The sequence below is a fragment of the Macrotis lagotis genome, chromosome 2 (genome assembly GCF_037893015.1).
Source record: "Macrotis lagotis isolate mMagLag1 chromosome 2, bilby.v1.9.chrom.fasta, whole genome shotgun sequence".
NCBI classification, from domain to species: Eukaryota; Metazoa; Chordata; class Mammalia; order Peramelemorphia; family Peramelidae; genus Macrotis; species Macrotis lagotis.
In genome coordinates, this window is record NC_133659.1 from 192,582,628 (window position 1) to 192,595,894 (window position 13,267).

At 46.3% G+C, this 13,267-nt stretch overlaps 2 protein-coding genes across 2 annotated transcripts in view; both read right to left on the minus strand.

The window, feature by feature from the left end:
- Positions 1-13,267, minus strand: part of HOXB3 (homeobox B3) — a 61,136-nt gene that overhangs the window by 38,588 nt on the left and 9,281 nt on the right. The window lies entirely within an intron of this gene.
- Positions 261-13,240, minus strand: HOXB5 (homeobox B5). Its single transcript, XM_074224188.1, has 2 exons — positions 9,632-13,240; positions 261-8,887 (listed from the first exon to the last, which is right to left on the minus strand). The coding sequence occupies exons 1-2, from the start codon at positions 10,185-10,187 to the stop codon at positions 8,640-8,642; spliced, it is 804 nt and encodes a 267-aa protein (XP_074080289.1). The 5' UTR covers positions 10,188-13,240; the 3' UTR covers positions 261-8,639.

The window sequence follows — 13,267 nt, forward strand, 5'->3', positions numbered from 1 at the left end:
CCCCATTTCCCACCCCTATTTCCACCAAAACACACACCTCCTCCAACACTAGTTTCAGAAAAACGTCTCTACTCATGTTCCCTCTACCTCCTCAACTACCCCATTTCTACTGCTCCCTATGTCTCTGCCCCTTGCCTCCTGCTGTGTTCTCTCCAGGCCCCCCCCCCCTACACTCAGTCCTTACCTTACCTCACTAGCTGTTTGTTTTATTTCTTTTCCACAAATAGCGCCCCCTCTTCCTCCGGGCCCACAATTCCCCCCACCCTTTACACAGCCTCTTCAGCTAGACATCTCAGCTCCACACTGTTTCATGAACAGCTTAAACTTTTGACCCTCCAACTTGGTGACCTTTCCAGAAATAATACCAACTTAACAAACACCCAAGGTCGAATTCTCCTGTCTACTCCACAAAACTGAATTGAAAAGGTTTCTCTCCACTCCTGTCCTCGTAATCTAATCCCTTAACTCTGGTTCTTAAATCTTAATAAGGGGACGAATTCGAGGTTTAATTTTTCCTTGTGAAATTTAATGATTTCTCTAAGACAATAACTGATATTACTGCCTATTAATACCATCAAGTCTCTAGATATAGTGACAGAAAGATGGCATTGCTACTTTCACCTAGTGTATTTCTCTCACTTGCATTTCATCCTTAACATTATCAAATTCCTTGCTAAAAGAGATTTGATGGATTTAAGTTTTTATTTTATTTTACTGAGAATTCATAGAGCACTGTGGTGATCTGGAAATTTATTTCTTTGGGGATGAAGAGGGGCGAGAAGCATTGTTGAAAGAAGGAGGGCGCTCTTTCTTCTGGGAGTATGCCTAGGGGGTGGGAGATGTACAGGGAGAGAGCCCTGAAGTTCTTGCCTGGGTGGTAGAGACAGGAAATCGGGGGAGAGAAACAGAGGAGGCAGCAGTTTTCGGCCCCTTAATGCAGCCTCCAACTCTGCCTGGCTGTGAACTTGGTCTGAGGCGGACTCTACTGGTAGCTCCAGGACGTTACAGCTTCTGCCTCCGGTAAAATCTCTATCCAGATCCTACTCTGCTAGGAAGTCAAAGTTTTCGATTCTTTTCCTCCCCAAATAGCATCTTGTTATTCATCCTTCCCCACCCTGCCCTCCTCCAGAGAAGTGAAAATAAAATTTCCTTCCTTCCCCTCTCAATTCCTGGGGACCATTACCCCCAATCCCACCTCTTTTCCCAGTTCAGAGGAACTCTGGAGGGGAGGCTCCGGGAAGACTTGAGGTTGAATCTTTGCCCCTCATTGGAAACGGAAAGAAGGGAAAAGGTGCACCTACCAACAGGCGCTTTCTCCACTTCCCTTCAAAATAATTCACCTAGTAACTGCTTCCTCCTTTCTCAACTAGTTCTCTCCCAAGGAGTTATTTCATCCGTGGAGATAAGCAGGCTGCAGGAAATTAAGGTCCACTCCCTACAAGTAGGAATCTCCCTACTTCCTAGTCCAGAACTTCAAGGCACAGAGCACCAGGAGATAGTCTGAAGAGTTGCACAGGGAAACTTTCTTTGCCCCTCCCCTAGAATTTGAGACCCAATAGATGAAGAAACTGAGGACTCCTTCACCAGGCCTGGCCCAGCTAGGCAAGGTGGTATTAGAAAGTATAAAGGAGAAGGAAAACCCATGTCCGTTCAGGAGGGCTAGAAAGTGGAGAAAATATGGAACTCTTAACAGGTCAAGGTCCTCTTCCCTCGACCTATCTTTTCAGTTGTTTCCTAGAAGAGGAAGCAAGAAGCACGAGTTCCTGAGGAAAGGATTCGAAGGAAATGGTAGAAATTACTACAGAAAATGAAATCTAGTGAAGGAAAGAGAAGAGGTAAAGAGAAGGAAAAAAGAGTGAAGTGAAAGGGGGGAAGAAAAAAAAAAAACAATCAACAAATTTTAAGGAATAGTTTAGCTCTTTTTCTTCCAAACTCAAATCCACTGGGTCCTCACACACATATGACTTCCCCTTTAAGTCGCCATTTCCCTGAACCGGCTCTGATCCATATCTTCGTCACACAATCGCATAGAAAAAAGGAAAGAAATCACACCCCCAGGGGAAAAAAGCCCTGCCTCCTCTCCCTACTCCATACCCACCACCCCCTGCACCAGGCTAGGAGGTTGTGCAGAAGCTGACCCCGCAGCCTGGGCTAAAGCTAGTGGCTTACGGCTAATGTATTCAGGGAGCCGGACAAGGAGCCCCACGTAGCCAGCCTCTCCTGCCCCGTCTGCTGACCTCCGCGTGATCCCGGACTCTATGAATTATTGATGAGATATGAGCGTTGATTTCCCCTTTCAGGATGCAAACTCCATTATATTGTTAAAATGGCGATTTAATCGTTCAGAATAGCTTTGGAGTGTTTTTTTCCAACTCATTTGTGTCTCCTTCCTTTTCATTTAATTCTCTTAATTAAATCCTTTAACAGATTTTAATCACTTTTGGAGGGAGGTCCATTAAAAACACAACAACAACCAAAATTCAACAACACCCACTAGTTATCAAACCTGTGTCTTACCTTCAGGAAGTTAGAGGTTTCAAGAAGATGTGCCTGCGATCTGAGAGACAGGGGGATAGTGTTCACAGAAATGAGAGAGAAAATGAACTTTTCGTGGAGACATCCCAAAAAGCAAGAATATTCTGTCTGGTAGAAAGGACTATTGAATCCTTCCTTTTTGAACTAAGGGGGGGGGGGGGTGACAAGTTAAGAAGTGGGAAGGAAAAGGGTTGGAGAGAGGAAATGGAATTTGATTCAGCACCTGAAATGCTTATAATGGTTTGAGAGCTGTAGCTTACATCTGAGTTGGGGGGGGGGGGGGGGGGAAGGGGGAGGGTTCTGTTCGGGGAACCATACATTCAGAGAGACTTGGAGTTTTAGGATGGGTCAGTTCCATTATTGTGTGGGTCCAATCTAGTGGTGGTATTAAAAAGAACTAATTTCCTTTGGGGTCCTGGACTTCTCACCCTAAACCTTTCCAATTCCAGGCTCGAATCTGGTTTAATTAAAATAGATATGTAGCAGTGCTTCATCAATCGATAAACACCTCAATAGGAAGATTCCTGGGGCCTAGAAATCTGATTATACCAAGAAATAGGAAGAGAGGGGAAATCCTACCCAAAGAACCCCAATAGTTCTCTTATCCCTCTCTCCCCTCTTTTGTTTACTAGACTGAAACCATCAAGTCCAACCTATTGAAGGAAGGTCGGTTTATTCAGTAAAGGTCCAGGAGTCCCCCTTCTCTTATTTCCCCTTCCTCCTTTCTCCTCAAGTAGGAAGGGGTTTCAGCTAGATAGAGGTAAGACTGAACTATATAGTCTCCTTCAGTTGGAATTTGTATCCCTCCCAGAATCTCCAACTTCTTTTCTCAAACAAAAATTCAGATCCAAAGGAACAAGGAAGGAGATGAATCAAGAAAATCAAAAGATGTTTCTATGGGAGTCGTGTCATGTCCCCCAAACTCCTTGCCAATAACCCCTTTCCAGGAACAACTTTAGGGTCTCCACTGTGCCTTTCAGCCACTGAAATGGTCTGTCCTCTAATTCCCATTAAGGAGAGGAAACAATGAAATATAGGCCATTTTCAAACTATGTTCAGGAGTTCTCTTTTTTGTTTACAATTCTTCTCTTATGCTAATAAGAGATAAATAAAACAAAATCAAAATAGCAAAATTGAAATTCCTGAAGGTTGAGTAATAAGATGAACTCAAAAGGAAAATTAAACCTTAATAACTGGTTTGCTTCTCCTCTTATTCTTTCTCCTTTAGAAAATGTGATGTAAATTCTGAGCCTTATAATGAAAAGTAAGCGAGAGAATTTTAGGCCTGGACCAAAAAAGGAGACTCAATATAAAGAAGAGATGAAAAAGAAAATGTAAAAAGGATGGGAGGCCAGAAAAACTCCAAAAGGGAACTGAGGCAACAGTCTAGGAGGAGGACAACTTCTTTGGGGGAAGGTGGGAGCTCCTGACCTGGAGTGGGGTCTATTGCAGAGAAAGGCTTAAACTTAAATACCTCCTCCCTCTCTTATATCCCATCCTAATTTGGATGAGGGAAGCAAAGAAGGGCACTGGCTTATTTATTACAGAAAGCAGGATTAAGAAACTAAGGAAAGAAAAGGAATAAGAAGGAAATAAACAGCTATCAGAGAGCTTTAAAGGAATTTCTGAGAGAATAAAAGAACATATTATTGGTCTCTATCTGGACCTCACAGGAGGAAGCAGGCAGTCTCATATTAGGCTGCTCTTGACCATTTCGGGAAATCTGTCCTGATATCTCTAGCAGATGTCCGTGGGATGCCCTGCTCAACAGTTTTTTATCAGAGTTTGCAGAACTCATGTTTGGTTGGTAAAAAAAAATATCTCGGGTACAGGCCTCAGGCTCTGTCTTGTAGCTTAGGAAAAACCTCTGGCATCGATGGATAGTAGGGAGCATTATAAAGAGGGCATGTTTTCAGGGGCAGAATTGGGGGTGGGGTGATCAGAAGAAATCAGTATTCCTCCAAGAGCTTCTTAGTGCAAGATGGGGGTGGGGGGGGGAGAGGAGAGTTTTCATTTCCATTTTCACAAATTTCCCCACCCCACCCCACCCCACTCCCCACCCAATGCTCTAACTTTCTTGACTGGGAAGAGGGGCCATTGTAGAAGAGTATTTTTTTTAAGACAGATCCTTAGGAAAAAAAACCAATTTGGGATTTAAATATTAGTAGTGAAAAGGTCATGATGGAAGGAAGTAGGTTAATTATTTTAAAGTATAATTGCCTGGGATCCCAGTTTTCATACTAATCATAGAGACCAAGGTGCTTGGGAGAGATTTTTCTTTGAACTAGGAGATGAGAATCCAGACCACGACTACCTCAAAACCCATTCCTGTCCTATCTTCCATTTTTCTTTTTTGTCAAAAAAAGGTTTAAGAACTCTCATTTGGGGAAACCAGGGAGGGAATGAAAGAGAGATAGGAGGAAGGTGAAGAAGGAGATTATTATTTTAGGTAAGAAATGGAGATAGGATTTATTTCCCTGTCAGAGGAGTTTGATCCTCTCAGAGAACTAAGATACTTAGAGTCCAAGACCCTCCACCCCTAGTTCTACTCCATCACCAAAGAGAGGGCTGAGTGAATGAAACTTGAAATAATAGCACAATGATGGGATGAGGAGTAGGTGGGTGGTGGGGTGTATCAACAATAGGGGAAAGCTGAAGGAAGGGATTCAGGCAGAGGCACGGCCTTTAGGCCTCCAGGTAAAGACACATGCCTGCATAAGAAATCAAAATCTCGGATCTTATGTGCTCCCACTCTGGAGGAAAAAGAAAGGCTCCTTTTGGAAGGTGAAGGGAATTAGAAAAGAAGGAAATGAGGAGAAGAGGGAAATATCTTGCTTGATTTTTTTCTCCTAACTCTCCGTGCTTTTCCTCTTCTGGAGAACGCATATTCATCTTCCTTGAAGTACTCTCAGGGAGTTTGCCCCATTTTTCTCTAACCTCCAAACTAAAAAGCAACTGCCTATCCCTATTTAGAGCAGTTGTAGATAACAGTATAGTTGGACAGATTCGAACTAGTTAGACAGCTTCTTCTCCCCTTCGCATTTCCCGCCTCCCCAGCCTCCCCAGCCTCACAGCGCTTGAGTACCAGAAGGATTTGGTCAGAATCACAGTCTATGCTTCCAACCCTGAAGAGTCACTGGGAGTGACCCTGAAGAACAGATATAGAGCTTGGACATAGGGTATAGGTTGAAGTGATAGAATTCTAAGGCTGAGAGTTGAACCCATAGGAAACCAGCATCTAATAGAGTCCAGTGCCATGTTGTTGTGGAATTCCAGATAGAGTATCATCTCCCAGATTATTCATCTGGGATAAGCATAAGGAAAGGTGAGATACTTTTTCTCTCCCCATACCCCTATGTGGACGAAATACACAAGCTTATATTTACTTTGGGGAAGAGTAGTGACCCCAAATTTCTAGCACATCTATTTGCCATAATTCCCAAGCCAGAGTCTTCCACAGTCAATCTCACTGGAACTTGCTCCCCAAGTTTGCAGGAACTTTGCAGGTTCTGCCGCTATCCAAAAGCTGGCGGGATGCCTCAGCCTCAAAGTTGATGTAACTCTGGAAAAGCTCCCCGCAAACAAACAATTGACAAGGCCCCAGATTTTGGATCTTCAACAGAGGGCCCCTCCCTCTTCTAGCTAGCTTGCCAGTTTGGAGTGGGGGCAGAACAAGGCCAAACTGCCCCGAAATAACGCTCAACAGCCGTGAAAGCTACCCTTCCCCCACCCTCTTCTCATCCAGCCCTCAAGCCCCAGTTGCCCTAAAACACCAGGGAGAGAGGGAAAAGAACTGGACTTACTTTGGCGAACGCTGGGCCTCTTGCCTCCCTCTTCTCTCGCTGCCGCCTTTGCTACTGATGAGGCCGGGCCCTCAGCTCCTCTCAGCTGGGAGAGAGCTCACCTACCTCTGCCCCCTTCCCCGCTACTGCGAGCAGTTAAAGTGTCACTTACATTCTCGAGAATGTGAAATATACCGCGCGGTGTCAACTCCCCAAAACCATAAAACTAACTTTATGGACCTCACGTGACTTTCTCGAGCCAGTGAGGGGTATCTGTCTGACTTCTCGGCGATTTTTACGATCTAACTTCGAGATAAAACCCCTATCCATTTGACATCTAAATGTCATAGCGACTTTTGGGATAGTTTGCTAACGATAAAGGAAAAAAAATAAAGGGGGGAGAGAAAGGGGGGTGAAGAGACGCTCCTGGACTCTAAACCGGTCGCCTCCCTAGTTCTCCCCCCCCCCCAAGTCCTGTAAGAAGTTTGGCTAAGAAGGGAGAGATTGAGCTGGGTAAGTGATCTGACTCGACTTTACTTGCGGCGGGTGGAGGCTGGCTTTTGGAAGCTTGAGATAGCCCTGGCTGTGGGCCAGCCAAGGCTGAGGTAGGGGAGGGGAAGGATAAGAGGGGTAGCCCCTACTCAATAGGATCAAGGGTCCACTAAGGTATCTTGGTGGGGAGAGGAGGAGGAGGAGGAGGAGGAGGAGGAGGAGGAGGAGGAGAGAGAGAGAGAGAGAGAGAGAGAGAGAGAGAGAGAGAGAGAGAGAGAGAGAGTTAGGATGAGGATAGGAATGATGGGGAACAACGAAGAGAACACCATTTAAATCTAACCGAATTTCATTTGCTGGGTGGCAAATGATAATGGGATTTAGGGACTCTTATTCGGTTATAATTCTGATACCCCCTTTTTCCAAGTCAACCCCAAAGTAGAACAAGGCCTACAGCCAGAGTACTTGGGCCTAAGTTGACTTCCCTAAGTATATTCAAAGGGGACTTTTTGGAGGTTAGTTAGTGAAAGATCCCAAGAACAGTCACCCGCCTGGCCTTCATTCTTACTAGTCGTTTGTATTTGCCTTTGGGGGATTTTCTGTAGTCAAGAAAGGAACAAATCTGTCCTTCAGCCTAAAACACAGAGGGGAGAGTGGAACTGAGCATGTAGATGAGGGAGAGTGTTGGGGATCAGGAAAAGGGCAGAAGGGAAAGGACCCTTTTCAGGACAAACTAGAGAGAGCATTTGGGGACCATTTTGGTGGGGTTTGTTTTTGTTTTGCTGGAGCTGAGAGGCCCAGACAAGAAAAGACGAGGGTGTGGGAGATGGAGTAGGAGAGACATTTATTCGACTTCAAGAAAAGCTACAAACAAATACAAAAAGCGTATCACTGAAACGTCCGGCAAAGACAGATTTCACACAGAACACAGGATCCACTCGAGTGACTACAAATGGTCTTGGGGGCAGGAGGATTGGGAGAAGGCGCACCCAAAACTAAGTATTCCAATATTTACACACCCTGGGGTCTTGAAGACTGGCCTGAAACAGATCTAGATTTTCCATTTGATCAGGCTTCCTCCTCCACTTTTTTTTCTTTTCAGTGTCAGACCCTGACTTTTTTTTTTTACTGAGCCGGAGACTTACACCTTAATAACCCCTTCTGACCAGTCCTAGGCCTATCCCTCTGTCACAGTCCCACCCAGGATTAGGCAAAAAGAGAGACCCAAGCTTGGAGGGGAGGAGGAGGAAAGGAGAGAGGGGGAATATATATATATATATATATATTTATATATATTATATTTTTTTCTATATTGGCAGATAATCTGAGATTATCTTCCTCTTGTCCCTACTGAACGTCTCTCTCTCTCTCATCCCAGGCCTCTACCTAGACCCAACTGCAGTTCAAGAACAGAAATTCCAAGCTATTAACGCAAATGCATCCATCCTCCTTTTATAAATAAGTTAGAACACAGAAAGGGGAGGGGAATTCACATTGAACATGCGAGTTTTCCTTTTTTGGGGGAGAAGCAATCACGGACACGAACATTCAGAAACATCGATAGGGTAGAGGAGGGCGTGGGGTGGGAAATAATAATAATTATTAATTATAATAACAATAATAACCAGTCCAAGGAGGGCGTGGGAAGGTAGGGAAGGGACAGGAGGACTAAGACCGAACGAAAAATCTCAAGCCATAGCAACGCTGTGGCGCGTTCGCTTTTAAATCCACAGAGAGCGACAGAAAGGAAGAGGCCGGCGCCTGGAGACTGACTGTGTGTGGGGGGACTGGGAGGTGGTGGGTATTGACTGTGGGTTTGGGCTCCTCCAGAATTTAGGGCTGGAAGGCGCTGCCGGCCGTGGCCAAACTCATGCTCTTCAGTTTGTTATCTTTCTTCCATTTCATCCGGCGGTTCTGAAACCAGATTTTAATCTGCCGCTCCGAGAGGCAGAGAGCGTGGGCGATCTCTATCCTCCGCCGGCGGGTGAGATACCTATTGAAGTGAAACTCTTTCTCCAACTCCAGGGTCTGGTAGCGAGTGTAAGCTGTCCGTGCCCTTTTCCCATCCGGGCCGGTCATATCTGGAGCAGACAGACAACAGGGCAGTGAGACTGCAAGGTTATTCCGGTTAAGGGGGGGCGATATCTTGGGGGGTGGGCGTGGGAAATGGGGACCCTAGCGTGCCCTGCACCCAGCTTACCAATGCCTTGAAACTCCTCTTTCCCCCCAGAAGCCGAAATCCTGGTTGATTTTCAGCGCGCGCCCCCCACCCCCCACCCCTCCGCCAGTATCCATCTCTGCAGGCGAATTAAGCTTGCTTTGTCTACTGTCTCACTCCTCTCCCTGCCTCGCCTTTTGCTTAGGTTTTCGTCCTCGACTCGCCCCGGAGGAGAGGAGACAGCCGGACTTTTGTCCCGATAGTGCCATTTTATCCCTTCCTCTCTCATTCCTCCTCACCTTTTCCCCTTCTTTCTCACCCGGCAACGATTCACCTAATATTTGGGGGGGGGGGGGGGAACGGCACAGGATGATTTCATAGACAGTAATTACCCTTACCCCTCAACACCAAGAAAATTTGACCAGTAAAAAGAGGAGCCCAACCTACAAAAATAATTTTAAAAATGCACCCTCCCCCAGAATCTTGTCTGATTCTCTCCCCCAGGCCACAGGGACGCCCTGGTAGATCTCACTCCCTTAAAAATATATTATTAACATACATATATATTTTTAAATCAACATTTCATTTTCTCTCACACAGAAGAAAACAGACACGATTTTATTCCCACCCACCCCCAAAGGAAAAACAAAAAAAAGCAAAAATATACCGTGGCTAATGTGCAGCTTCCTCATCCAGGGGAATATTTGTGGAGTCTGTCCTTCTGTTGTCGCTGCGGAGGTCGCGATGGGTTCTGTCTGGGCTCGGCTTAAGCTGCTGTTATTTAACTGGCTCGCTTCTTCGGGCTCCGAGGACGCGCTGGTCTCGTCTATTTCTGTAAAATTGGTGTTGGAACTAGCAGAGGTCGCCTGGTCGGAGGGGGACGAGGCAGAGGGTTTGCCTCCGTGGCTGTCGCTGTTGGAGCAGGGCAGGGATTCAGGAGAGGACAGGGAGCAGCTTGAAGCCTGCCTGAACCGGGACTCCTGGCCGGGCGAGGGGAAAGCACGCGATGTCTCCCCCACCGCCCCAAAGTGGCTGGAAGAGGCTGAGGAGCGGTTGATGCTGAGATCCATCCCATTGTAATTGTAGCCGTAAGAGCTGGTATGCATGGTAGCAGAATCCCTGTAAGAACCGTTCAAAGAGCTGCTACTGCCATAATTTAGCAACTGATAGTCCGGGCCATTTGGATAGCGCCCCGAGAACGAGTTTACAAAGTAAGAGCTCATTTGGGTTATTTTGGAGGGCTTGATTTGTGGATCGTGGTCGTTATAACCCTGTGCTTCACGATTTATGATGTATTAATGAATTATAGCAATGCACTGTACTTCGTTTTGCTATGTATGCGGCCAAATATGGGGGGGGGTAAGAAGGGGGGATGGGGGGGCGTTGGGGAATCACGTGCTTTTGTTGACCAGTCGTAAATTCTCGCTGATGACCTCAAGAGGTAATTCATGCTCTATGGTTACAAATAATGACGATCTGAGAATCGTTAGGGCCGATTCAATGCAAGCCTTCCAAAAAAAAAAAACGAAGGGGAGAAACAGGGAGAAGGTTCGAGGCAGCCTCTTAGCATAGCGCGCCACCTCCCGGCGACAATTGGAAGTGCATGCGGCGGCAGTGATGGCGGCTGCCTCCCTCCCTTGAGGAAAGAGGAAGGGGACTGAGGAAAAGAGCAAAGATGGGGAAAGTACAATCATATGAGAATGATGTTGAGTTGACCTTTCCTACAGGAGGGACATTACTCCATCTTCTATTATTTCCCCTTTTAAAATGTATATACGAAGCTCAGAATGTTAATTCATTCTTTTCTCTTAATCCCCTAACTCCGTGCTTTTTCCCAGTGGGGGAAGGGAGAATGTGCGTGAAATAACCATTTCAACCGATTTTCCTTAAGGCTCCAAGAGTGAGAGAACCCAGGCTTGGTTTTAGTTCGAAATTTCTTGGGTATTAGTGTAGACATGGGAAAGGATTTGGAGACTTCAGAGGGGACTTCCAGAAGAGCAACCCATTTAATTTCCAGGAAAATCTGGACTTGACTCCTGTTCTCTGGTCTTCCCCAAACCCCAATCTTATCCTGGGCAAGGGGAAAAGGTGAAATTCAGAAGCAAGTCAAATCAGTTGTGAAGGAGATAGTAGGGAGAGGTTGGAGAACAGTGAGATAGGTAAACTCGAGTTAATTGGAGAGAATGAAGATTTCAGAATATGGACGCTGGTGGAATCCCTAGAGAATGAAATGGGAAAGAAAAACCTCTTTTGGGTGTCTGAAAAGAATTCCAGAACTACCTTTCCTCTCCTATCTGCCCCACCATCAAGTGGAGATTGACAGAAATGAGCTTGTGGACTCCTCCGATGCTTTGCTGGATTTCCAGACAGTTTTGGAATTTTCAGAGCTTGCCTGCAAATAGTAATTACGTACCACATTGAAAGTGACACAATTATAATAATTAGGGACTCTGAAAAGAGCCCCAGCGATAACAAAATGCCCCAAAGCTGGGGCAATTTCTGCCTAGATTTCAAGAGAAAGAGAGAAAGGGGGGGTGGGGAGGAAGGAAAAGCATCATTTCCATTTTGTGACAAAGGAAAGTGACAGGCCAGACTAGGTGTTTTGTGAGGGAGCAGAGGGCAATTTCCCTTCTCCCTTTCCCTACCACCTTCCGTGCTCACCCTCTGCTCTGAGAGACGGGTAGAAAAACTGTAGTGAAGCTCTCCCAGCCACCCGAGCTTCCTGTTTGAAAGTCTCAGATGAACTGACTGTTCTGACCGGGAACTAAGGAGAAAACCAGAAACCAAATCCCCTACCCCAAAACTCAAGGTTAGGCAGGCAAGAAACCAATCTTTCCATGTCTCCTCTGTGCCTCCTCAGACTGGGGAAGAACCAGGGAGGGAAGAGGTACAACTCAACTCACGAAGCTTCTTTCTCTATAACTGATTTTATACCGGGGGGCCCTGATTCTTTCTGCCTAAATTTCAGGATCCTGAGTCCGGCCCTGAGTTCGTTATCAAAAAGCAAGAGGAGAAACAGCGAGGAGAGTGGGAGGGAGGGGGTGAGGTTGGATAGTCATTGACAGAGGCCCCGAGGTTTGAGAAAGCGAAAGAAGAGAACAGATGTGGGAAAGATGTAGTCCCACTGTTGGCGGGCCTTCCTCTAAGCCTTAGGGGAATCGCTCACCCCAGCTTGCTTTTCTGATCTATAAATGTAAAAGGAGTTTGGGGGTGGGATTCCTTAACACAATTGTCGGGATGGAGACAAAATAGGGGGCAGAAAAGAAAAGCGAAAGTCGGACTTCAGACTGTGAACGCCATCCCAAAATCGGCGGTGATCTTGGAGCTAATGTGAAATGTGGCTAAGAGAAGCGGGTTGGGGAGGGAGGCTGAGGGGATGGGATTGACTATATCTGTTTCAACTGTAATTTCCGAATTCTATCTTGCCCAGCCTATCCGCCTGATCCGAGTCAAGCGAGTGACCCCGCCGGAGAATTTGAGCGTTATATCGGGGTTTACTTGCAATCAACCGGCGGCCCACTGGGATTGTCTGCAGACTGTTTGGGGGCAATTTCCCCCCGGAAAGAAAAATGGAAAGGGAGGGGGGGTCAACGACCGGCCGAGTTTTCACATTTTTATTATTATCATTAATATTAATAATATTATTATTATTACTGTAGTATTTCACGTCGGAGAGCTAAGACAAAGCTACAAACACAACACATAGAAAAATTAATAAAATAGAACTTTGTTTTTCTTCTGCGGCTTCTCCTCTTCTTCCTCCTAGGTAGTCTGTGCTCCTTCCAGTAGATTAAGGGGGGGGAGGGGAAGAGGCGACAGGTCTGGGGGACGGGGGAGGCCCCCCCCAGAGACCTCCCATCTCAAAAGGGAAACCAAATCTCTAATTCAACCGTGCATGGGACACTGTACAAAATGAAGACAAGACACGGAAAACAGCGATTTGCTTTGCTTCCGGGAAACACAACATCAGCGAGGTCCTTTCGGTCCTCAGCCGGAGAACACAAACTAGGGACCCCAGGTAGCTTTCGTGGGAGGGTTAGAGATGTAAGAGAAGGAGACGAAGCCGTGGAGTGGGGGCCTATCTGGGGTTCTAGTGGCTAGCAGCTGATGAGAGAAATCTGTAGGGTGGGAGCTCCACAGGGAATGGAATTAGTCCGGCCTCTCTCTGAGGTGCTTAAGAATCTCTCGCCCACCCTCTTCCTGCTCCCTCCCACGAAGGCATCCGATATTATGATGCTTATTTTCGTTTCACCCATCTCAGCCACCTCCCCGTCATTCCTCTTCACTTTCTTTCTTTCCCTCC